The sequence below is a fragment of the Rhinolophus sinicus genome, chromosome 17 (genome assembly GCF_057876585.1).
Source record: "Rhinolophus sinicus isolate RSI-liver-muscle chromosome 17, RSI-T2T, whole genome shotgun sequence".
Taxonomy (NCBI): domain Eukaryota; kingdom Metazoa; phylum Chordata; class Mammalia; order Chiroptera; family Rhinolophidae; genus Rhinolophus; species Rhinolophus sinicus.
The window spans coordinates 179,977,333-180,002,007 of record NC_142517.1 but is presented as its reverse complement, the minus strand read 5'-3'; the positions used below and the strand labels follow the sequence as shown (position 1 = coordinate 180,002,007).

Sequence of the window (24,675 nt, the reverse complement as noted above, 5' to 3'; positions counted from 1 at the left end):
CAACTTTGCTTTTTCTGCCAGGGCTTGAAATCAGGGTCTCCGGGGTCTCAGGCTGTGATTCTTGCACTGGATGAGATCTGGGAAGGAGGGGAGAAGAGTTATTCTGTCACCAGTAAGGCCTCCTCTCTACATCCCAATAACCAAAGAGTTTAGAGTGATGATCCCTAAATTCTCCATTTGGGGACCAAGCTGGGAAATCATCCACCATTCTGTCTCAGACAGTGCCCTGCTGTCAGTTGGCAGTCAGTAGCTGATTCCTAGGAACCTCTCCGACTGGCAGCCACGCCCAGCAATAGCCACTCACTTGCCCAAGATGCTGCTGAATTGAAACCTCTCAGTCCACAGCCACAAAGATGGTGTTTGATGTACCCAGAGGCTGGACACTGGGAAGAGTGAGAAGAGGCTGGGTCTCTGTGTTTAACTGTGATGACATTACACTTAAACCATGCCTACACATGCACTTCTTTACTGTCATTCTGATGAAAATTTGATAAAGACGTTTTAGAGAGCACAAACGAGATGGAGCATTTTATTAATGGGCATACATAAGCATTCAGGCAAGGGGAGAGGGGATAAGGCCATCCCACAGGGTGGGGATGAGCAGGTCACACTGCAGGGAGCCCTCCCTCCATTACCAGTCTCCCCACATGTGTACTTGCCAGCACATCTGTTAGCAAATGACCACCCTCTGTCATACCCACCAGCACATCCACTGCACCCCCGACACACACACACACACACACACACACACACACACACACACACACACACATTTTGAATCTAGTGAAATCAGGTTAAAATGTGCATAAATCTTTGTTCCTGGAGATGGAATTAGAATGGAAAAGGTAGGTGGATAGGGGATACTTATATGTAAAACAATTCATACCCAGTGGCTTTTAGTATAGGTTCTAAAGGTTGCTCCCTGAAATTTCTGCCCAGCTGTGTGATGTGCCTGAGGAAGTTACCCCAAAGCTGAGGGTTCACAAACAGTACTAGCTCCCTCTGGAAGGCCTATTTCAAAGATTATCTCACATAGAATCCTCATGCCCTTTGAAAGTGAGATTGATTGCATTGCCGAACCTTAGAGACTTTCTTAGCTTCAAAAAGTCTATCGTCTCTCATTTTTTAAAAAACATATTGTTTAGAGCTTACAGTGTACCAGGTGCTCTGCTAAGCTCTATGGGTTTCTGGTCATATAAAGACAAGGTAGTGTGATATCATTGGAAAGAGTTGGGCTTTGGTAGTTCTGCAGCTGGCTGTGGCCTATGAAATGCATACAGAGAGGACGTCCCACCACCAGTCTACTCATTAGCAGCTCACCTGGACGTGGTTTTCCCATCTGTAAATTAAAAGGAATGAGTTAGTTGAGGATCCCAAAACCCTTTCTAATTTGTTAATTTATTTAATTTTTGTTGTATGATCTTGGCTAAGTACCTAACCTCTTGTGTGTCAGTTTCTCCACCCATGATATGGGGAGAATAGCAGTACCTCTACCATAGGGCCATTGGGGGATGACATGAGTTCACGCACATAAAGCAGAATAGTGCTGGGCACATTTGTACAATCAGCTAGCTTCATTTTCACTATTATTACCATTAATATCATTCTTTCATTTGACATATACTGACTGTGTATGTACTAATCACTGTTCCAAGAGCTGGAGATGTTGCAATAAACAAAACCCAGCCTCTGTCCTTGTAGAGTTTCCAGTCTAGGAGAGACAATAGGCAAGTAAATGTAGAGCATGACAGATAGTGATAAGTGCTGCAAGTGCTACGCATGGGATCAGTGAGATAGAGAGCATTGAGGTGGCAGATGGGGTGCTGTTTTATGTAGCATACAACCTCACATTTGAACAGAGACCTTAAGAGCTATCCATGTTGATATTTGACAGAAGAGTGTTCTTAGGCAGAAGTGCAAAGTCCCTGGGGGTAAGAACATGCTTGGCATGTGACCAGAAAAGCAAGAAATGCAGTGGCTGGAGCAGAGTGGTGAGGGGCGAGTGATAGGAGGTGAGGTCTGAAATTTTGTGGAGGGGGCACCGATACAGGGAAGGGCGTCAGCAGGTCACAGAGGGCCTCGGACTCCATTGTGAGAACTTTGACTTTTCTGAGCTAAGCAGGAAACCATTTGGAGACTTTTGAGGATGATATGATATGACTTTTATTTTAGAACTGTTGAGTTTAGATTGTAAGAGAGCAAACGCAGAAGCAAGACAACCAGGTAAGCAATGATGATGATGACTGACCAGGGCGATAGCATTGGGTTAATTCTAAAGCCATTTTATTCTTGCCCTCTAAATGCTAACACTTCTTTAAAGATATTGTTTGCTTCAAGAATGGTACAAATATGCCCATCAGCCTCTCCAGGGGCCTCTGTAACAATTAATGTGATAAAACCCCAAGGCACATTATTTCTTAGGTGGAAGCATTCTAGCAACGAAATAGAACCAGATGCCCTCAAACCTTGCCTGCCACAAAATACCTGACCTGCCTTGAGTTACTATTTTCTGGCTGAATGATTCAAGTCTCCAGGGTTATCAGCCTAGTGAGTTTCATAAGCATTTCAACCACTTGAACAAATTAAATCAAGAAACAGGACTATGCAAATGAAAGGCTCCAGCTTTTGAGATTTCCAGATGGACCCGTTGTTTCATGGATTCTGTTGAGATTCCAAATTCTTTCTCCTCGTTGCCCTCAGTTCCAATATAAAAATTTCAAAGAAAGTAATCATGTTTTAAAAATATTTGTTATCTAATGAGATTTTTAAGGTATTTTTCTAACACAAATTTAAAATGTTTGCTACCTCCAGTGAAGACTTAAACTGGGTTGTCTATTAAAAGCCAAAATATTGCATGCTTTTTGAACCAGCATATTTGTTCTTTTTGTGTGATTACTTCCTCCTTTAGTCATTTCAGAAATTATTTGTGGAATTACCTGCTAAACACCTGGTTTAGGATGGGAATAGAAAGAAAAATAGGACAATTTTCATCATGTACTATTGACATGAGAAAGGTCTCCTTTCCTGTCTACTTGAATCTTTTTTAGAGAATGTAAAGGTTTATTGCATACTTTTTTATATACTCCAAGAACCATATAACTGCCTAAAGACAGAATCATGCATTTCACCATAAAATAAAATTCTGTATTATGTAGTAGTTTTTTCTTATAGGGTTAAGCTATAAAGTGTGAAGGTAAATGACAGTTCTTGTATAGTCAAAGTTACCTTTATTATTCCTTTATGTTGCCCTTGAAGTTTAGTATACATAGTTGTATGTCTTCAATTCTGCATAGTAATGCATATGCGCACTAAAATTCAAGAGCTGCAAGCCAGACTAAAGGAAGAAACAAGGGGGATTTTATAGGTAAATCTGGGCTTTCAATCATTCTGTCTTTTAAGAGAATTTTCAAGCACCTGGAATAAAAGAAAGTATGGATTAGGAATTCTGAAGTTTTTCTAACTACCATCAGGGTTCACTCCATTTTATTTTGATATTAAGCCTCTTTAATTTTAACAAATGCTGATGGATTTAGTTTTGTTGGAGGATTAAAGTACAGGGGTCTTTAGAGGAGGTAAGTTCTTAAGTCAGCACCTAACTGATGAGCTGTGATGTGACTCCGCTCTTCTGGACAGTACTGATGCCTCTCCACCAGCTTCCTTCCTCAGTCTGTTTCTCTTTGCCCTGTGTGTCTTCTCTTTATCAAATCTGAATATGCTAGCCATCACGCTTGTAGACATGCATGCAATTTATAAATTGCTGATTCTGTTTTCCTAGGCTAAGTCATATTGACAGAAATTAAAATGTTTTTTACTATCTTTGTCATCATAGTGCCTGGCACTGAAGGAACCAACATTGGCAGCCGTGTTTCCCCGAAAATAAGACCTAGCCGGACCATCAGCTCTAATGTGTCTTTTGGAACAAAAATTAATATAAGATCTGGTATTATATTATATTATATTATATTATATTATATTATATTATATTATACCTGATCTTATAGTAAAATAAGACTGAGTCTTATATTAATTTTTGCTCCAAAAGATGCATTAGAGCTGATGGTCCAGCTAGATCTTATTTTTGGGGAAACACGGAAATAATGTCTAGGACCTACTATTGTCTATGTGGAGTCATTTGTCTTGGGTGGGAAGTCAGGATTTCTACACAAGCTGAATCAGTTACCACCATTACAATGTAAAATGAGAGGAAATGTCATGCAAAGTTCTTTTTCAAATAAACGACAGGTTCAAGCCCAGGGTAAAGTGAGATAGACTGATTTATACTCTGATTTAGATGCTCCTATTACCAAAGCCCCATACGGAGGACAGGTGCCCTGGAGTGGGCTTCAACTCTTATGGTCTGGGTTGATAATGGTTGAAACTGATTGATAGGTATGTGGGAATTCATTACACCATCCTATCTTCTTCATGTTAAGTTTGAAATTTCCTATAATAAAAAAATAAAGAAACATATACCTTTTGACCTTGTTATACTCTTTCCATAGGAGCTCATGAAAAGGCCACAGCTCAGGCGCTGGGATCTGACTGGTGTGCCTTCAAAGCCCAGCTCTGCCACGTAAGGCTGTGTGGCTGTAAGAGGGCTGGGTAATGTTTCTGTCCTTCGTTGTCCCCATGGGTAAAATGGGGATAACAGTAGTATCCAAACCGTGGGTTGCTGTGACAATTAAATAATGTGCTACGTGTCTAGTACTGCCTGACATAGGGCAAGTGCTCAATAAAAGTTAGCTATTGCTTCAGAATTTAGACTAAAGGCTTACGATCCTGTGCAGTTATGGTTTACATAACAAGTACAGTACAGAAAGATAGACATACAGGAATTTATTTTCCTGCCTCAGGAAGGGTAGTGTGTACAGTAAAAGATCAGTAGTCTGGAAGTTAGCCTGGAATAAACCAGCTTGCTCCATAGCTCTGTGCAAGTCACGTTACTTCCATGTTGAGCCTTCTAGAGAAGGGGTTTAAGTTTCTGATTTAATATTTGTTATTAAACTCTCTGTGCCATGCCATGAATAAACAAAAGTATTTTGTTTGAAAATTAATTAAATGAAATTACTGGGGAAAATTATAAGACATTGCCTAAAAGCACAGATTTTAGTGGTCACAGATTCTGGGTTTCAAATCCTGACTTTGCCATTTACTAGCTAAGTGATCTTAGACTAATCACTTAACATTGCTTGTTTTCATTTCTTTCATCCATAAAAAGGATGTTTGCAAAGATTAAATAAGATGCTAGAGCTAGAGCGCTCAGTGCAGTGCCCTCAATAAATAGGTGTTATTTTAAAAATATATTCTTATTAATATTAATAAATGGTAAGATATTATTTTCATTCATTTATTCATCAAATAATTGTTGAGTGTCTACTATGTGCCAGACATGATTCTAGGCTGTAGCAGTGAACAACACACAGAAAGTGCCTTCAGTCACAGATAATAAGTCAGTAGAGATGTAACAGATAGCAAGTGGTGATGAGTGCTATGCACCGATGTGCAGTAGTAATTATAATAGGGTATTTCCACCAAGCAGATACGACAGATGTAAATAACTTCAAGAGCATAGATAATTGTGAAGGCTGGTAAAATAATGAGGAAGAAATATGTTTTCAGTAGTTACTACCTGGTATTCTTTTTGTTTATTTTTAAAATGAGATATAATTGACATAGAGCATTGTGTTAGTTTCAGGTGTGTGCAGCATGGTGATTCGATATTTGTATGTATTACGAAATGATCACCACAATAAGGTCTAGTAAACATCCGTCACCACACTTAGTTACACATTTATTTTCTTGTGGTGAGATCTTTTTGCTACCTTTGTTTTTAATATGATGTATTTAAATTTTTAAAAAGAAGGCTGTGCAGATAAAATAAAGTAGGATTAGTGGGTTGGAGAGTATCTGGGAGTGTGTTGAGATGGAGGGTATATGGCTATTTTATAGAGGCTGCTCTGTGAAGCCTCCAGATAATGAGCTATGTGAAGCAGAAGTACCAGGAAAGCCATGGCTCTCTGGAGAAGAGCTTTCCAGACAGAGGAAACAAAGTACAGATGCAATGGCCCAGAGGAGGAAATGCTCGTACTTCACCATAGTGGGGGATAGTGTGGCTAAAACAGAGTGAGGGGGATTTGTTAATGATCAGAGTAGAGGGAAGCTAAATCCTAAGAGCCTAAATGGTCATGGGAAATTTTGGAGCTGATTGTTCATGAGGGAAGAAGCCACAGGCTAGTTTTCATCAAGGAGTGATAGGTCCAATTTGGGTCCGTTTCAGCTAATGGCTATGTCAATAATAGATTGCAGGGGGCCAAGGTTGGGAAGGGACACTTTTGCCATAATCCTGGGAAAAAGAAGATAGTGTTTTAGTGTGAACTGGATAGGTTGTGCATATATTTTAAAGAAAGAATATAGATGATCTTGACTTTGAGAGCTGCTAATAGTCATGCGTGCTAGCACCTATGTGTAAATCAGAACAGGATTATGGGTAGATATTTTCTTGCCAAATGCCTCTGTGTGGCTAGTAAAATGTGTCCCTCTCAGAAGTCACATCCCTGTACCAGGGCATGGCACGGTTGGTGAGGGGGTAGTGGACGTGGGGAGAGGTGCTTTTTCAGCACCCACTTGCCTTCCTGTCCTAGAGCCCTTGGGCAGGACTACAACCCTGTGATTAAGAAAGAAGATAAAGATCACTCCAAAGTTTTGAGCCTGAGCAGCTAGAAGAGTAAAGTTGCTATTTATTGAGAAGGGGAAGGCTGCAGATGGAGCAAGTTTGGGAAAGGAAATGAAGAATATGGTTTGGGACACGTTAAGTTTTAAAATGCATATTAGATGTTCAAGTGGAAATATCAATAAGTAGTTGCATATACAAGTCTAGAAGTAAAGGGAGAAGCTGGAACTGGGATGTAAATTTTAGATTCATCAGCATATGAGTTCATGTTTCACATATATATATATATATATTTCATGCATAACATAGTAACCATAATGATTCACAAAAATAATGTAATGAGAAAGTTTTAAAACAATTTTTAGCAGTATTCTTAATTTCTATAGGTCCTTTTAAATCTAATTTTTGTTATGATTGTTGTTAACATATACTCGGGAAAAATTTCAAATGATTTTTTAAAAGATAAGATGAAATAGGTGCATATGTTCATAACTTTACCTCTCATTTTGAGAGGTAACCACCATTAACAATTTCTCTTGTAATCTTCTAAAATTTTTTATTAATATAGAAATATACATATGTACACATGTGTATGTCTGGATATATTTGCTTTTTATGTAAATGAGGTCATGCTGTATATACTGTTTGCAACTTAGTTGGGTATGTTTTTTTTTGATAGATTTTGTCAAATCAGTCTCCATAAGTGTCATACCAATCTATATTCCCGCCAGTAGAACGTAAGATTGATTTTTACACTGTGTCTTAACTAATACTGGACATGACCAACTTAACCACTGCCAATCTGGTAGTTAAAAAAATAGTACTTTAAAAAATGAGATATTTTTCCATGTGTTTATTGACCTTTTATATTTCTTTTTATGTAAGCTGCCTTTCGATGCCCTTTGTACATTTTTCTAATTTTTAAAATGGTTTGTAAGAGCTCTTTGTATATTAAGAAAATTAGTCTTTTATCTGTGCTAAGCCTTTTTTGAAATAAATTGTGCCTTGAATAATCACTGTGGTAGAAAAATAAAAAAGTTCAGGAGACAAAAGCAGGGACTTTGGCTGCTGAAGACACCGGAGACAGGCTTCTCTTCTGTATCCGTCTTTACTTCCCTTCCCCCTCCTATCCCCTCCTCCCAATATTCCTATAATCTTTTGTTTGTTTTTTTATTTCAATATCCTTTGCCTTGTATATACATACATCTTTTTTTCATCTTATAGATTTAATAAAAATAATTTTTCACACTTATTATAATTTTGTTTTTTAGTAATATGAAGCCTTTTAACCTTAACATAGCACAGGCCCTCATAATAACTCTGAACTTGGCACTGGTACATAGAACATATTTCCATAATTGTTTTCATTATAATCAATGGAAGAAATAAAGGAGAGAGGAGGAAGCATCATCTATGTACAAGATATTATGCAAAGCCTGTGCAATTTTTATCTCTTTTCAGCTTCCCTGGAAGGCACCTTTTATTGTTCTCATTGTATAGATGAGGAAAGATCTAAGTGAAATTAAACTCACTCAGGGTCACATGGTTAGAAATTAAAATGTTGGACTGTAACAAAGTCTGTATGCTTCTGTTGAATTACGAAAGCCACATGTTTTTAGTAACTTTTTCCTCCAAGTTTAACAGAAAAGTCTCCTGAAAAAAATATTCTGACTATGTCAATATGTTCAGGACTGAACTGACAGATATAAGAATATATCAATGTATTCAGCTACAGTATTAGTAGATTGATAGATATAAGAATATATTAATACATTTAGTGCCTTTGGGGAAAATTATTTGAAAAAAGAGAAAGAACATAAAGGAATTCATGTATAACTGTCAGTTTTATGTGTTATGATTTTTATTCTCTTTGGTTTCCTGTGTTTCCGTAATTATCCCAAGCGTCTTTCTGATGTGCTCTTTGGAGTGGTCTCCATCTGTGACCTTGGAGGCTGAGCCTCTCATGTAGATGGTTGTGGGGTTTGAGGTGAGCAGGCATTTGTGTCATTGGTTTCTTTTTTGCAGGCCTACAATGGGCATCATCAAGCCTTGGAAGTCCTGCTGCAGTCCCTGGTGGACCTGGACATCAGGGATGAGAAAGGCCGCACTGCTCTGGATCTGGCTGCCTTTAAGGGACACTCAGAATGTGTGGAAGCACTTATTAATCAGGGCGCATCCATCTTTGTGAAAGACAACGTAACCAAAAGAACTCCACTTCATGCCTCAGGTAGGTCTTGTCAAGAGCTTGGTTACCCTAGTTTTATAGCCCATTTATGAGTTTGAATAAAAAGATAGCAGCATCCTCTTCCATCCCAATTTTTTAAATATTCGTTTTCTTTCTATATCTGATATGCCTACACTCTTCCGAAATGCTTGGCTTGCTATCCACTTGGAGATGATTGGTGTTCTCTGACCAGACAGGCTCTGGTCTTCTTTAAAAACTTAATGTTTTTAGAGCAGTTTTAAGTTCACAGCAACATAGAGAGGAAGATACAGATATTTCCCATATACTCCCTGCCTCCCACACATTCACAGCCTCCTGCTATCAACATCCTTCACCAGAGTGGTACATTTATCACAACTGATGAACCTACATAATTATTTTACGTAGTTTACATTAGGTTCACTCTTGGTGTTGTACATTCTGTGAATGTGGACAAATGTATAATGATGTGTCTGTTATTATCGTGTCACACAGAGTACAGTCCTATAAATATAGCTCTAAAACTCTTCTGTGCTCCTTCTGGTCATCTTCTTAATTCAAAAGAGAGTTCAGAACCTTTGGCCAAGACTTATCACAAAAGTTTCTGAAAAAAGTGCAAGGTATAATGTGATTTTCGGATAAGTTACAGAGAACAAAATCACACAGCATTTTAAAGCATAAAGTTCAGGATATTTCTGGGCTATTTCATAAAAGGAGTCATCACACAGCAATCTAATCAGTACATCACTGTGCCAGCCTAAATGATGCTTCTTAGCTTTTGCTCTGATTCTTGATGTGTCAAGTGTAAAACTAGAGACTCTTAAAAAGTGCATGCTTATATCAAAAAGTAAGTAATTTGCCTTCTCTGGGATTTTTCTCTAATATACGTAAAATAAAACTGTATTAAAACACTGCTAGACATATACACAGATACAAAGGTAATGTGGAAGAGAATCTAGCTCAACTAAGGCATAATTTTCTTTGCAGTCCGGAATTCAATGATATCAGCCTTTGATCAGGATAGTAAATACTGTCTTTTAATGAGAAATAACTGTCTTACACCATTAAATAATGGATATATTGAGGAAACAAAGGAGTGAAAATAGTTTTTCAGAAGACTTAATGATTCTTGTTACTTGGGAAATTTTTCTCAGAATGTTAGGCCTCATATAAGTATTTCCACCCACATCCCAAATTTCCAAACCACTGAAGCAAAACAATATGGAGATTGAAAACAACAACAACAAAACGGCTGTTGCCTAATTACCTGAAATGATTGTTCCTGAAAAATACTTTAGCCATGAGGTCAGCAGTGGTTGGTATGGTTAAATTATAAATTCTTATTTCCTATCACATTTAGTCTTTTTGGTGTTTTTATAAAGTTTGATAGTCTAGACATTCTTGGTATTATTGTAAAGTTCACATTTAGTTTTCCTTTTTAAAAACTGGTTACCTCTTCTTAAGGCAAGCATCCTGCTTTAGATACTGTGTACTTCTTGATAATTACAAAGGGCCTATTTTCGTTGTGGAAATCGCCTTTGTAAACAGGTAAACAATGAAGAATAATCAGTCAGTTATTTGCCACTGTGATATAGGCTGTGGTCCAATGGAGCCCCCTAGTGGTCAAGAAGACTAACTCATTTTGAATTTCCCTCCTGTCATTCATGAAAAAACACGGCGTTATTTGACTCTCCTCCACAAAATGTCCGCTATGTGGAAGCTTTAGCCTGTGCTTTGAGAATCTGCATGTCCAGAATCTTTTCCAACTCATTTGAAAGGCCTTTTTTTTTCTTGTTGTTGTTTCAAATGCAGGGAATACTCTGAGGAGCAGGAGCCAGGATGGATATCAGAGGTTTTGGCACAGATAGTAGCAATGACAGTTGTGGTCTTTGAGCAGCATGAGAAATGACTGTCACTCATAGCCAGGGAGAGGCTGAGAGAGTCTGAGACAAAGCTGGACTTGGCAGGGCACGGCTAAGGAGATGTTAGCATCTTTTTGCTAGAAGGAAATAAGGGAAAATTTAGTGTGTGGGAAGCCAACAAGAATTCTAGTTTGGCTACATTTTCACAATGAGGGGGACTTACATTTACCTGAGGGCTATTAGCTCAATTCAAAAAGCTGCAGTATACCTCCCCCACCCACCCACCCCAAAAAAAGCACTACTGTAGAAATCGGTTTGCTCGCCTACACACTGGGTAAGTGATCTGAACTTAGATGATTTATTTCCCTTTTTCTGTTTAGCCAGAAATCAAACATCCTTGGAACTATTAGGAGAGTATATGAAGAATATCAAATTGACATAGAAAGAGGCATCAATCAAAATACGCTACCTTCACTTTATGAACCCATCTCCTGTAATATTTAGCTGTCAGTTCTCTGCTGTTCATTTCCTTTTAAGCATACATTAAACTACTTGCATATTTCACCAGTGGTAACAGATACAATGTAATATTTAAAACAAACAAACAAATAAATAACAGTAACAACAGTATATCGCCTGTACTCCAGTCTCCAGAATTTCCTCCTGAGATATGCAAATGGAACATTGGTGAGAAAGAGCTGAATGCAATAGTCTACAAAGTGTGGGCATTATTTCTGTAGTTCATTTGAGTCGTGTCGATACATGTGAGCTACTTCTAATATGTACTGTCCCTGAAAAAGGTGTCATTGTTAAATTAGCATTCTGTCTTGACTGGCATGCAATAAAAAGCACTGTAAAATGCAGCTTTTAGAAGAGCCTTCATCAACCTAACATAGCTGCATTTTCTGCTTCTCTCTCCACGTCCATAAGGAGGTAAATCCAATGCATTTTATAGTGTTCTCGTTGTTCAGAGAGACGTTCACATTTAATTTTAAACATACATGTTCTCATCCTACTCCCTGAGTGGAAGGCCATCTCTGTTGTGAAGCCTCAGGTTCCATTCAACAAGCTGGAGGAAAGTACCTTACTTCCTGGGATTGTCATCTTCTCCCCTGAGGCACCACCACTCCTAAAAGAAGCATCTTTCCTGGTGTGCACAAGGATGCACCCAGGTATTTGTATCCAGGCGGTCAAGGCTGCATCTCTTGCCCATTGCCAGCCCAGGTCTGCTGGGCGAGTAGGGGTGAAGGCCAGGCAGTGCCTGGGACACAGTGAGGTGTGCTCTGGAGTCAGAGCTTGCAGGGGTGGGAAAAGGAGTGGACAAGAGGGGACCAGGGGGTGTGAGGCTACAGGGCCACACCTCTCACACCACACCAGCGTGCTTGAGACACTGGCAGGCAGAGAAACAGCGGGCTGTGGTTTGAGGAACTCCGGGACAGAGCTGCAGCCACAGGCAGCCCATCTGTGAGTCCAGTCAATCAATCAGTGAACAGTGAGCTGATGGCTCACGTACACCGTTCCGCCTTGAGGGTTTGCTTTGAGTCACTGCTAATCAATCAGAACTGTTTGTTGCTCAGTGTCTACCTCAGAATGTAAAATGACCGAGGGAAAAAGAGGCAGGACCTGTTCTTTCGCGGTCTCTTTCTCTTCGCTCCTCTCCCCTCCTCCTCTCCTCTCCTTCTCTCTGCTTCACTTCCTCTCTTCCCTCCTCCTCCCATCCTCTCCTTCCCCTTCTCTCCTTTATCCTGCCCCCTTCTTCCTTCTTTTTAAAAAGGGCTGGAGGAGGGCTAGACACAGGATTATATAGTATTGGATGACTCTCTTAGAGAAACGAAAAGGATAATTGGAAAGTGTGGAGAGATTATCAGTCACATTCAAGGAGATAAGAAAGGACATCGTGTTTAAGGGAAAATAAGGCTCAATATAGGAACCAGGGAAAAGTTATATAAGGACCAAAGTGCTCTGATAGGAAGAAAGGAGAAGATGGATTAGTAAAATAAACGTTGGAGCACACTGCATCCAGCAGCGAGTATGAACTGACAACCTGGGGGTATCTGTCAGCAACGATTGAAAACCACTGATTTGAAGTCCAAGTAAATTTCACTTTGGAGAGATATGCATAGCGTTGATGTGTTTAAAAAAATGTCCATTATTTTCTTTTTCAGTAATTAATGGTCACACACTGTGTTTGCGGCTATTACTAGAAATTGCAGACAACCCAGAAGTGGTGGACGTGAAAGATGCCAAAGGACAGTAAGTGTTTTCACACTTGGCCTGGGGTTGACATTTCAGTCACAACAGGTAATCGGGTAATTTGCTAAGCAGCTAGGAGGGCTGACTGCTGAATTTTAGATTGGGGGTATATATTTAAGTAAAATTCATGGATGAGAGCCCTAGAATAATGAGGTGACTTTTGCTAGAGTATACTTAGCCAAGAAAAGTGTGTGTGTGTGTGTGTGTGTGTGTGTGTGTGTCTTGATAAAAAACAGCCAACTTTTTATGTTTGTGGCCATGTATCCTGGCCTTTTAAAAATATTCCCTCCTTTGTTTCTTCTGTCTATTCATTTTTACCCTCTTGTGAAGCTGCTACATTCCCATTTTCAAATTAATAATGGCAATGACCTCAAGAAGTTATCTTGACCATAAAAATCCTTCATATTTTTATCCTTTCTTGGGTTTGTTTTTCCAAAGTATTTTCCATCTGTTAGCCCATTCCTACACCCAGTCTTCTCTTACAAATAGAAAAAGCAGAGCAAAAATGCACTAGTGACTCAACCCAGATATGTGAGTTAGTGTTGAAGTCCGACGTAGACGCTCACCTCCTGGATTCAAGCACTCTGTTCTTTCCTCTAGACTTGTCAGACTTTTCCTCAAGGCAAGGAAACTCTGTTCAAATGAAATATTGAGCAGAAGCCAACATAGAAAACTGTGAAGTAGGTATGCTCTGATAAAAGCAAGTGGGTCTCCTTACTCAATTGATAGTACATGCTACAAAGTTTTGAAAATGATGGGATTAAAACGAACATTTTGAGAAGGAACTTTTCCCTGCCCCACCCGTATTAATCATTCCGCTGACACCATATCATGTGGCCATTAAAGACCAGAGGCAGATAGCTTGTTCCAAATGGCATATAGCACACTGGGGACATTCAAAAAATATTAAGCAACTGTCAAGGAGAGAGACTGAGAGAGACAGGGAGAGAGAGAGACAGAGAGAAAGAATGTGACAGAGAGACAAAGGGTCAAAGAGAAGGAGGTCCTACCACTGGAAGTGTTGAGTGCTTTTAGAAAATCTTTTCAAAAGCCTAATTTATCTCTCTCCCTAGAACCCCACTGATGCTTGCAGTAGCATATGGACACATTGATGCTGTTTCATTGTTACTTGAAAAGGAAGCAAATGTAGATGCCGTTGACATCATGGGATGCACAGCGTTACACAGAGGGGTATGTACATCTTCCTCAGCTTTGGTCAAGAAATTTTGTAGTAAGCATATTTCCTCTTTTCTTTCTCGTATGAATTTTTAGTAAAAAGATTGTTTCCTAAGAGAGCCAATTAACCTCAGTCAGTCAAAAAGAAATTACAAAATCTTTTGCAAAGGTAAAATAATGTCAGGTGCTCATAGGTCCTGCTCTTGAGATTTCATGTTAGATTGTGATAATAGATACAGGAACACCTACTGTTGGTAGAATTCATTCCACTTTCTCATTACAAAATACTTGCATGTCATAGAAAACTTGCCAAATATTTTTGTTTTTTAAAGCCCAGAGAAGAAAAATAACAATCACCAGTAATCCTACATCCTGGAGATAACCATTTTTTTTGTTTTTTGGTTTACATAACCAATCTTTTTTTTTTTTTCTGTATGTAGATTTATTTTAAATTAAAAAAAAAGAGAATACTGAAGATGCTATTTGGAACCTACTTTTTCTCTTTTAGACTATCAAGAACCTTTTTCCATGTCACTAAGTATTTTTCTGCTTCATTTTTAATGGTCCATTGTGTGCAGGTGTCATAATGTATTCCAGTGATAACTTAGTTTGGAGTATTCATGCTATTTTTGATTGTTCTTTATTATAAATATTGGCCCGCTCCCCGCATGAGATATGTATCCTGTGACAATTTCCCACTGAAATATGTATCCTGCTGAAATATGTATCCTGTGCACAATCCTTTGTATATATTTACTGAACTGTTTTTAAAAGCATGTTGAAGAAACTGAATCAAACAAAAGCAGAAAAGTGCTATTTGGGGATGTTGCTGAACACCGTGGTCAATGAAAAGAAGAGGAACTCTAAGTGGTCAATGTCATAATTGTAGTCCTTATTTCTTGGGTTCTTCCTGTGGGCCGTGCAGCAGGCTGAGGGTCTTTACATATCTCATTAGTCCTCACAACAACCTATGAGTTCATTATTACTGTCTTCATTTACAGATGAATAAAATGATGCACAGGGAGATGACTTGACTTGTCCAAGTTTTACTAGGGGAAGCCAGGATTTAACTCACATCTTCCTGATTCTAAAGCTGATGTTTTCCACTATATCATGATCCCGTTCATGGTTGTGTTTGGAGAGTCATGGTTCCAAAATGCTGAAGTACACACACACTTTTCTGATATGAGTCTTGCTGGGTTGTCCTGCCTCTCTCCTCTACAGTAGGGCAGAGTTTGCTTTCCTTAAGGCTCAGGCCTTTATGTCCACTTCCTGTGAGCCCAGCCTTCTGTAGCCAACTGCGTCACTTCCTGAGTCTTCTGCTCTGCTGAGGTTTGTTTTGTGTTTTTACTTGTAATGCATCAGATTATGACGGGACATGAGGAATGTGTGCAAATGCTGCTGGAACGAGAAGTGTCAATTCTCTGTAAAGATTCCAGAGGAAGGACACCCTTGCATTATGCGGCTGCTCGTGGCCACGCCACATGGTTGAGTGAGCTGCTCCAGATGGCACCTTCTAAGGAAGATTGTTCTTTCAAAGATAACCAAGGCTACACGCCACTGCACTGGGCTTGTTACAATGGTGAGTTGATTGTCTCTTGACTGATTCCGTCTGGTAGGCTTCCTACCCCAGCACCACTGTGATCTCAATGGAGGTGAGAATATAGCGTAATGCCGTAAACCATGGTTTCCAATCTTTCTGCACCCAAGATGCCTTTTTATTCTATCATTATTAATACTTTCCTCTCCATGGCTACCATGATGCTTATATGAAGTAAAAATTCACTTTCCCCCTTTTTGTTAATCAGTAACATATAACTCCTAATCAGAACTTCTGATGGACTGAAATAATCCAATTTAATTGGTTTCTCATTTACATGAGAAAACCAGGGACCCTATAAGGAATTAAAATAATAGTAGCTACAAACAAAAAATATATAATGTAATAATCTGTCACAATTGACTACTATTCTGACTACTAGATGATTTGTCTTTTGACATTTCTTTTTCATATCTCATAACCCCCATTTATTTTGTTGCACTTGTTATTTGGCAGATTTAAAATTTTTATTTCACTTATTTGAGTGAAAAAGAAATGCATACTAATTGTAATATTTCAAAAATACTGAAGTGTCTAAAGTAAAGTTACTCTGTTTCCAGACTTACTTTTTGATGTAATTTGGTGTGTACCTTTCATAATTTTTCCTTTGAGAGTATAAATACAAATGTACGTGAATCTGTTTTTTTACACTAGAATCATGTAACTATCATTCTATAATTTTCTTTTTTGTTATGTTTGCTTAACATATTGTCCGACAGTGGGGCAAAGATGTAATGACCACTGTAATTAGAAGGTATCTTCAGACAGAAGAACAATGCAGGCTACTCCATAGAACATAACAGAATTTATTATAGGGTAATTTGCTTATAGGGATGTAAGGTTGGAGCAGACAGACAACCTAGCACCCTGCACAGATTATTCTTTACTAACTGACCCCTGTTACAGTACTTTTTTTATAGTATAACTCAGGTACTAATGATTGACAAGACAAAGAACGAAGTTTGCATCCAGAGCCATACCTCCTGGTGGTCTTTTGATGGATGATAGTTTGTAATCCAAACCATCACCAGTTTGATATTTATCATGGTTGTCATGCCATTCTGGCCATAACTACAAAAATATTTATGGCTATATTTTTATGGAACACAGATAATCATCAACTTGAAGGCTTTGTTATGCTTGCTGAGGGCAGTGAAGTTGGTCAAAGGTCACAGCATGAAAGAAATCCAGGACAGAGATGGATTTAGTTTTGTTCCTCTCTGTATCTATACACATTCTACAACAGATATCCTTACAAGTTAATATGTATCAGTATTGATTGATCTTCTGAACAGTTGTATATTATTTCATAGCAGATAGATATAGATGTGTGCATGTACCAGAATTTATTTATTTAACCAGATCCCTATTGATGGACATTCAGATTGTTTTCAGATTTTTTCCTGTTACAAACAATGCTGCAGTGTGTATGTTCCTATTATGGTACCTTAAATTTTGTCAGATAAGTTTCCAATAGTGAAATTATTGCTGAGAGGGCATGTATATTTTTTAATTTTAATAAATTATACCACGTTACTTTGTAAAAAGTATATCATAATTTAGTATTCCACCAAACATGTGTACTCGTATAACTTACTATTTTCGTGAGCCTTTGCCAGCCCTTATCAGTTTTTTATTTTTGTCAATTTGAAGGACGAAAAAAGGTTATCTCATTATTTTTGTTTGTGTTTCCCTGTGTGTTTATTTATTTACATTTCCTCTTCTGAAAATTACCTTTTCCATCTATTGCTCTTTTTTTTTTTCTGTTGAGTTGTTTATCCTTTCTCATACGTTTGTTGGAGCACCTTGTCTTAGAGATATGAATCCTCTGTGTTATGTGTGTTACCTATGTTTTCGTTCAGGCTACCATTTGTCTTTATTCCTTGTTTATGACATTTTTTTCATGCACAAATTTTGAGCTTTTATCTAGTTGGATCTGTCATACTTTATCTTATGGGACCAAGGTTTCCAGTATTGCTTAAGTCTCCCGCCCCTAAATTTATATGGATATTTTCCCACATGTTATCTGCTCTACTTCTCTAATTTTATTTTTCCATTTTCAATTCTTATACTAAAATTTTTACTCAGAAACTATGATTACTAGGTCCAGAAAGATTTTTGGGGTGCTCTAATTTAAGACCTTTCATTTTGCTTTTATTATAGTCCCCTTTTATCATTGGCTCTGACCTCAGTACTCTCACTGAGCAAATTTTCTACTTGCTGAACTTGGTTTTGTTCCCTCTGCCACTGGAGAATTGTGACTTTTTTTTTAAACCTATTAATGGATGAGGGCTCCCTAACCCCCATCTGAGTCAAGCTGTGAGATCTCTCTGGCACTGGGAAACTGACAGGAAGGAGAAGATGAAGTAAGAGTGTTGATTATAAGGGCAGGTGGCAAACCCACCGGAGCACATCCTGTCGTCTGGAATGGGGTGAGGGTGGAGAGAATGGCATGTCTCTCTCCATTCTTAGGCCTCTCCAGGTGTAATCAGGGAAAGAGGAGCAGTTCTTTCATAAGCAATTCCAGTGCAGTCTTCTTCCAGGTCCAAGTTTCAAGCTTCCATCTTCCCAGAATCCCCTTTACTTTGAAATACTGAAACTCGTTCAAGGACCTCCAGTCCTATCCACACAGACCCTTAGGTTGAGCTTCAGATAGTCTCCAAGGAATGGTATGTGTAGATGCTTCCTAAGCTAAATCCTTTAGAGGAATGGATACCAACAGAGAGGGTTGAAGTGTCTGGGACTGTTTGAGTGAGGGTCGGATATACTAGATGGAAAGCTAAATAGTAAAACTTGCATCAATTTTGAGGATTTTAATATTCATTACTTCATATGTTTCTTAATACTCCTAAAAGCGGTTTTACTTTTTCTTTTTATAGGTGAAAGAAAGATTTGATTTGTGTTTTAATACTTAAAATTTTTGTCCATTCTACATTATTCTAAGGTAGATCATAAGAGAACTCTAATTTGGCACTGAGTTCAGCCAAGAGGTTCCAGGACAACAGTCTGTATTCCGCAGCCAAAAAGCTTTGCCTTCTTGCCTTAACAATTGTCCATTACTTCACAAACCACATCCTGGTGCTTTACCAAGTAAAGCTCCTGTCATCCTGTGACATCGGTAGGGCAATATTCCTAGTCCAATTTTTTCATACATGAGAGATTGAGGTTCACAAATCGGAAGTGATTTGTCTTAGATAACATAACAAAGTAAGCTAACAGAGCTGGGGCCTGACTTAAATTCAGTTGATTTGGAAACTACTTGTCATTTTGTTGAAAATAATTCCTCACATTCATTCATCTACTTTTAAAACAAAAATACTTATTTGGCATATATATGCCAGGAACTGGTCTTGGTGCTATTTTAAATACTTATATTGTATTTTACAGTCAAAGTCCTTTTACCTGCATTATCTCAAATCTATTTTCTATCAATCACATCTTTCTCCTTCACTAGGGTGCATAAATATAAGCTAACCTATTCATGTGGGTGAAAGAGAAATTTCCTACTACAAATATGGGCAAAGCGAGGCATACTTAATGTTAGGCATCTATCAAGAGCTGAGAGTAACATAGAATCTATTCTGTTTGCAAATGAGGTCACTTCTCTGTCTGTTTCTTTCCACCAAACCATATGGCCTTTATTGTTTTATTTATTCATTATGTCTTGGAACATCTGTGAGCATAGTTAATAACATTTTGGCATTTTGTGGATTTATTCCATGGAGAATGAATATTCATTCAATTCAGGAAAATTCATTAGCCAGAATTCAATGCTTAATGACAAAAATTGATTGTGTTTAACAAAATTTCTTTCTTGGAAATTTCCTAAATTCTTTTGATTCCTTGCAGGTAATGAAAACTGTATAGAGGTACTTTTGGAGCAAAAATGTTTTCGCAAATTTATTGGTAATCCCTTTACTCCACTGCACTGTGCAATGTAAGTAGAAATGCTGGAAGTTAATGGTGTTGCATTAATTCTTTTACTGCACATAGGGAAATTGCTTTTTAGAGAAGGGAAAAGCTTTTACATTACAGATAATGCCAATGTATTCCATTTTTCTGCTAAAGGCAAATAGGTCTGATAGCAAAGTATGGTCCCTAATGTTAATGACTTTCCAGGAGCTTTTTGTGGATGGCCACAATTCCACAGAGGCTCACATACTACCTTAGGGAAACTATATCAAGAGGTGGACTGGGAGACACATTACACACCATGTGAAGAGCTCTTCAGATCGTCTTCCCATTTGTCTGCCAAATTCTAAAAATAAGTTGGAGCTAGGAACAATATGCCTTTCAATGATTAGAAAAGACATTTTCTACCAGGAAGACTTTTCATATATTGTAATTCTCCATTCTTCATATGTAATAAGTTCTTTTTTTGGTAAATGTAATTTTTGCTCTAATATAGTATGAATCATTGTTCAGACTCCAGACCAGCTGGCACTGGTGTTCAGCTGGGAACCATGGTCAGCCTGGGGGCCTAAGACTTGGGAGTGCTTTGCCTATGCCTGATCTCTGAACTTCACATGAAGCTTGTTCATTTGAGTGGAAAGATATTGGAGGCCTAAAATGGATCAATAAAGAGTAGGAGTGATTGTAAATCTGAAGGAACCAGTTTGTTTGTTTTTTCACTTTCATATCCCCAAAACACCTACAGTGATGCTTTGTATAAATGGTATGCAGTAAACTCCTTCCTGGATGTAAGGTTTCTGAAGAAATTCTAGGGTTACAGATTGTATGCCATTAGAACTGTTAAATGATTAAAGAAGACAATTTAGGAGAAAAAAACAAAAACAAAGAAAAACTTTAACACTTTGAGAGCAGGCAGTCTCCACTCTCAAGAATTCAGAGAACTGGGGCAGAAGGCAGGAAACTTTTACAGAATAAAGAGTAGAGAAAAAGGAATGGAAGGAATAAGAATATCTGAACGGCTGGGGTTAAATATCTGGGCTTATTTCAGTTACCATAGGAATAGGGCAATCACCCGTGTAGCTTGGCGATCACGGGTTGGTTACGTAGATGGTCTGACTTCTGGGCCGATGGAGCATTTACAAGAACATGAAACTGAAAAGTTTTGTTTTGCTGATGTGGTTTCCCAGAATCGGTAGTGATGGCCTACCAAGTAAATGCTAATGTGTGATCAATTTGACAACCCCCCCCACCCCCACCCCCACCACCACCCTTTTGATCAACCTCTGGTCAAGCAAGAGGTTTGGTGAAAGATGGTGTTGCAGTTATTCTAAGTTACCATTTCCTCTTTGGGTGTCGGTATATATTTCACAGGAGATGATGTCAAGTTCATCAGTCCAGTTGAAAGGAGACCATTTGTTAGCTGGCTGGTGGTTATGTACACACATCTACAACCCTTGAGAGAACACAAAACAGACCAAGAAGATTATTATTATTAATAACGGCAGAAGTGTTCCTAAGATTTGCAGGGTGCTTCTGAGCCAGGGTCCCCATGAACCAAACCAGCTAGAATCACATAAGTCAAGAAATGATCCTAAAGAGGAGAGATTTTTAAAAACAGTTGTTCTGTTTGTGTGTTGCATGTAACGTCTTCAGTCCCCCAGAAGTGTTTATCCAGTGAGCTTGTTCCAGAGAAACTGAGGCATTAGAAATCAGGGAGCAGTTTGTGACAGGCAGAACTACAGGATCACCAGCATCGTAGCAAATCCAATAGTCAATTGGTGGCTGGATTACCCCTCTTTGCAATGGCCGGCGATATGTAAAAATGGCACTGCTTACTCCAGCGCAAGGCAAAAGACAGACCAGAGAGTCATAAAGACCTTCATGGTGTAAAAATTAGAAAAAGAATGGTCAGAGAGGGAAGAAGGAATAGAAAGAAATGGTCCTGATCTGACATTTTGGGAGGAAGCAGTCTACCTCAATGTCAGCTACTTCTGAGCAATTTGGTTCTGAGGTCAGCTATGTGTTCACAGGATGAAATGTCAGGTGGAGCCTTTTTCAGTTGTGAAATATGCACCCAAGATTTGACACATTGTAGTTTGGCAGTGGTCGAGAGTTCTTGATAGAGTCCTTACCAAGAATCTCATTTTTGCAAAAAAACAGTAACTGTCTGAAAATGACAAAAGACTTTAAAATATCCATGGTTAAAGATCTGCTGAGAGTTCATTTTAATGGAATTGACAAGGAAATTTGGTTATTTCTGTGGCACACAACATTTTAAGATGATAACTGGAATTATGACTGATAACATTATATCAGGACATGTCAGATTTTTAGGAATTTTATATAATTTCTGGAAAACATATTAATAATCTGTACCCATAAAAATATAACCTATGAAAATTAAGCATCACATTTTATTTGACAATGCTTCCTCTATAATTTAGTATATCAAATAAGCCTGATTCATTTGACATTTATTTTTATACAGCGAGGGAACAAATCTTTTGAGATGTTCCAGAGACCCTCTAGAAAATCCCAATTAGTTCAAGATTGAAAAGACTTCATTTAGAATTTGATTTTTGTGAAGTTTGGCAGGATCATAGGTCACTGTGAAACAACACTTAGTTATCCATTTAACTAAAGTGAGAAAGACTTCGAAGGAAATATAAAAAGTTACGTAATTGTAAAAAACAGAAAAAACAAACAAAAAACTGGAGCTCTTTTCATATTGAGAAGACTGGGTTTTCTTAAGTAATCAAAGACGTGATAAACAGAGTAAAGCATAGGAAATTATTTTTGCAAGACACAAACTCTGCTTTCCGGGCAGATTACATAAAAAACAGACTACTTAAAAAAGCTTTCTTTACAATTTCTTATTTAAGAGCACACCAGTAACCTAAGGAAACTTTGTTTTAGCAGAGAAAAAAACAAATTCTGATTTTGCACTAGTGTACTTTTGATATTAAATTTAGAAAAAAAACTTAAATAAATGTATTCCAATCTTAGCCAGCCTGGCCACACATAAAATTCCTTTCCCAAGATTCCTTCTACAACTTTTTTAAATTTCCATTCAGATTTTGTCCTCTCTTTTTCCCTCTCTTTCTCATTCTGGAATAAATAGCCCTTTTACTTTAGAGCAAAATTACTTTCTCTTTTCTCGTACCAAAAAATATATATAGAGAGATATATACATATATCTCTCTCTATATATATCCTTCATACCTTTCGTTATCCAAAAAAACCACATTCTACTTTCGTACATAGTTGTTTTCTTTCACTCTTACTATTTCTAAGTAGTTTTAATTGACGAGAATTTTTAATCCTAGAAACTTAATTACTGGTGAAAACTAAGAAGTAAGCAACTGTGGACTGTTACACTAGCATTCTGTGGATTAGCAACTTATAAATACATTTCATAATTGCTAAAAGTATATTCTTCCTCATAGTAAATTTTTCCAAGTGGCACAAAGCATGTTTATTAATAGACTTAAATATCTTTAGTTCCTCTATAAAAGGAGGGCAAAAGCGATAAACTTATGTTTAGTAATTAATGTTAGTTATGTTTAGTAACTAAAACTTATGTTTTAGTAATTAAGAGTGTTTCATCTTATTTGAAAATGATCTATATATTCATTGAATACCCATCATTTGAGTTATCATGTAATTTTAAGCTTTCAAGTTACCAGAAAGATTTTGAAAACTATTTTTAAGCATACATACATTGAAATGTTCATTTATAGACTTTTATCTTACATCTATTTAATTTACTTGCTCTTAACAATTATGTTTAGATTACTCATGAAAATTTTGGAGATGTTAAACAGCTAACCATCATCTTAGTTATCTTTCTTGCTGACAAATTCTGTAACAGAGGTAACATAACAGCTTATTTGACTTTTAATAAACCTAAGTAGAAAAAAAGTCATGTTTCCACATTATATGTTTAATTCTAATAAGTCTGAAGACATGCCTGTTTTAATTACATTAAAACAAACTTAAACTAGCTTTTATTTGCCAAAGATTATCCTAGGTCATGTGAACTTGAAAAACACTTGGGTTAATTTCTATATTTCTGAGAGTATACTTGATTTATACAAGTGCCTAATTTTCTTTAAGCCAATTAAATGGAGCTCTTTACAAAATAATTTAGGCATTAGCAACCAGAGGTAGAAAAAAAATCACATATCTATAACATACATATAATTCATAGACATACATAAATTTATAGACAGACATAAACAGAGATCTTATCAATTTTGTTTTAAAATTTTAGCTATGAAACATGTATGATAATGCAAAACTCATTAGTTCATAAAAGAACAGTTGGATCCAAATTGTGTTTCAGACAGATGGAATAAGTTAAGTTACCTGCTCAGATGGTTACACTTTTTACTAATATTGATGAAGACTTTTAAGATTTTTCTTTCTTTTATTTCCAAATAGACTTTTTTTCTCTTTTGTTTTTAAAGATTTTATTGGGGAAGGGGAACAGGACTTTATTGGGGAACAGTGTGTACTTCCAGGCCTTTTTTCCAAGTCAAGTTGTTGTCCTCTCAATCTTAGTTGTGGAGGGTGCCGTTCAGCTTCAAGTTGTTGTCCTTTCAGTCTTAGTTGTAGAGGGCGCAGCTCAGCTCCAAGTCCAGTTGCCGATGCTAGTTGCAGGGGGCACAGCCCACCATCCCTTGCAGGAGTCGAGGAGTTGAACCATCATCAACTTTGTGATTGAGAGCCCACTGGCCCATGTGGGAATCGAACCAGCAGCCTTCAGAGTTAGGAGCATGGAGCTCTAACCTCCTGAGCCACCAGGCCGGCCCTTTTTTCTCTTTTAATAGCAACTAGCTCCCTGAAGTTTGCATTTCAAAGAGATAGCACTTTGTTCCTTAGAGAAGACTCAGTAGAAAACATTTACACATCAAAGACATGGGAAAAGGAAATTCCTCCTAGAGTGACTTTTGTTTCCTAAATTCAGAATTTTTACAACTACAAACCTTTTGAGATA

General features: G+C 37.7%; 1 protein-coding gene across 11 annotated transcripts in view; it reads left to right on the top strand.

Annotated features, from left to right (window-relative positions):
* The window catches only part of ANKRD44 (ankyrin repeat domain 44), a 289,820-nt gene that overhangs the window by 249,828 nt on the left and 15,317 nt on the right, over window positions 1-24,675 (top strand). For all 11 annotated transcript variants that reach the window (XM_088794450.1, XM_088794447.1, XM_088794444.1 and 8 more), the window contains 5 exons: window positions 8,696-8,897; window positions 12,901-12,988; window positions 14,062-14,179; window positions 15,530-15,746; window positions 19,614-19,701. In XM_088794450.1, the coding sequence (XP_088650576.1) occupies window positions 8,696-8,897; window positions 12,901-12,988; window positions 14,062-14,179; window positions 15,530-15,746; window positions 19,614-19,701 (713 nt within the window). The remainder of the gene's footprint in view (window positions 1-8,695; window positions 8,898-12,900; window positions 12,989-14,061; window positions 14,180-15,529; window positions 15,747-19,613; window positions 19,702-24,675) is intronic.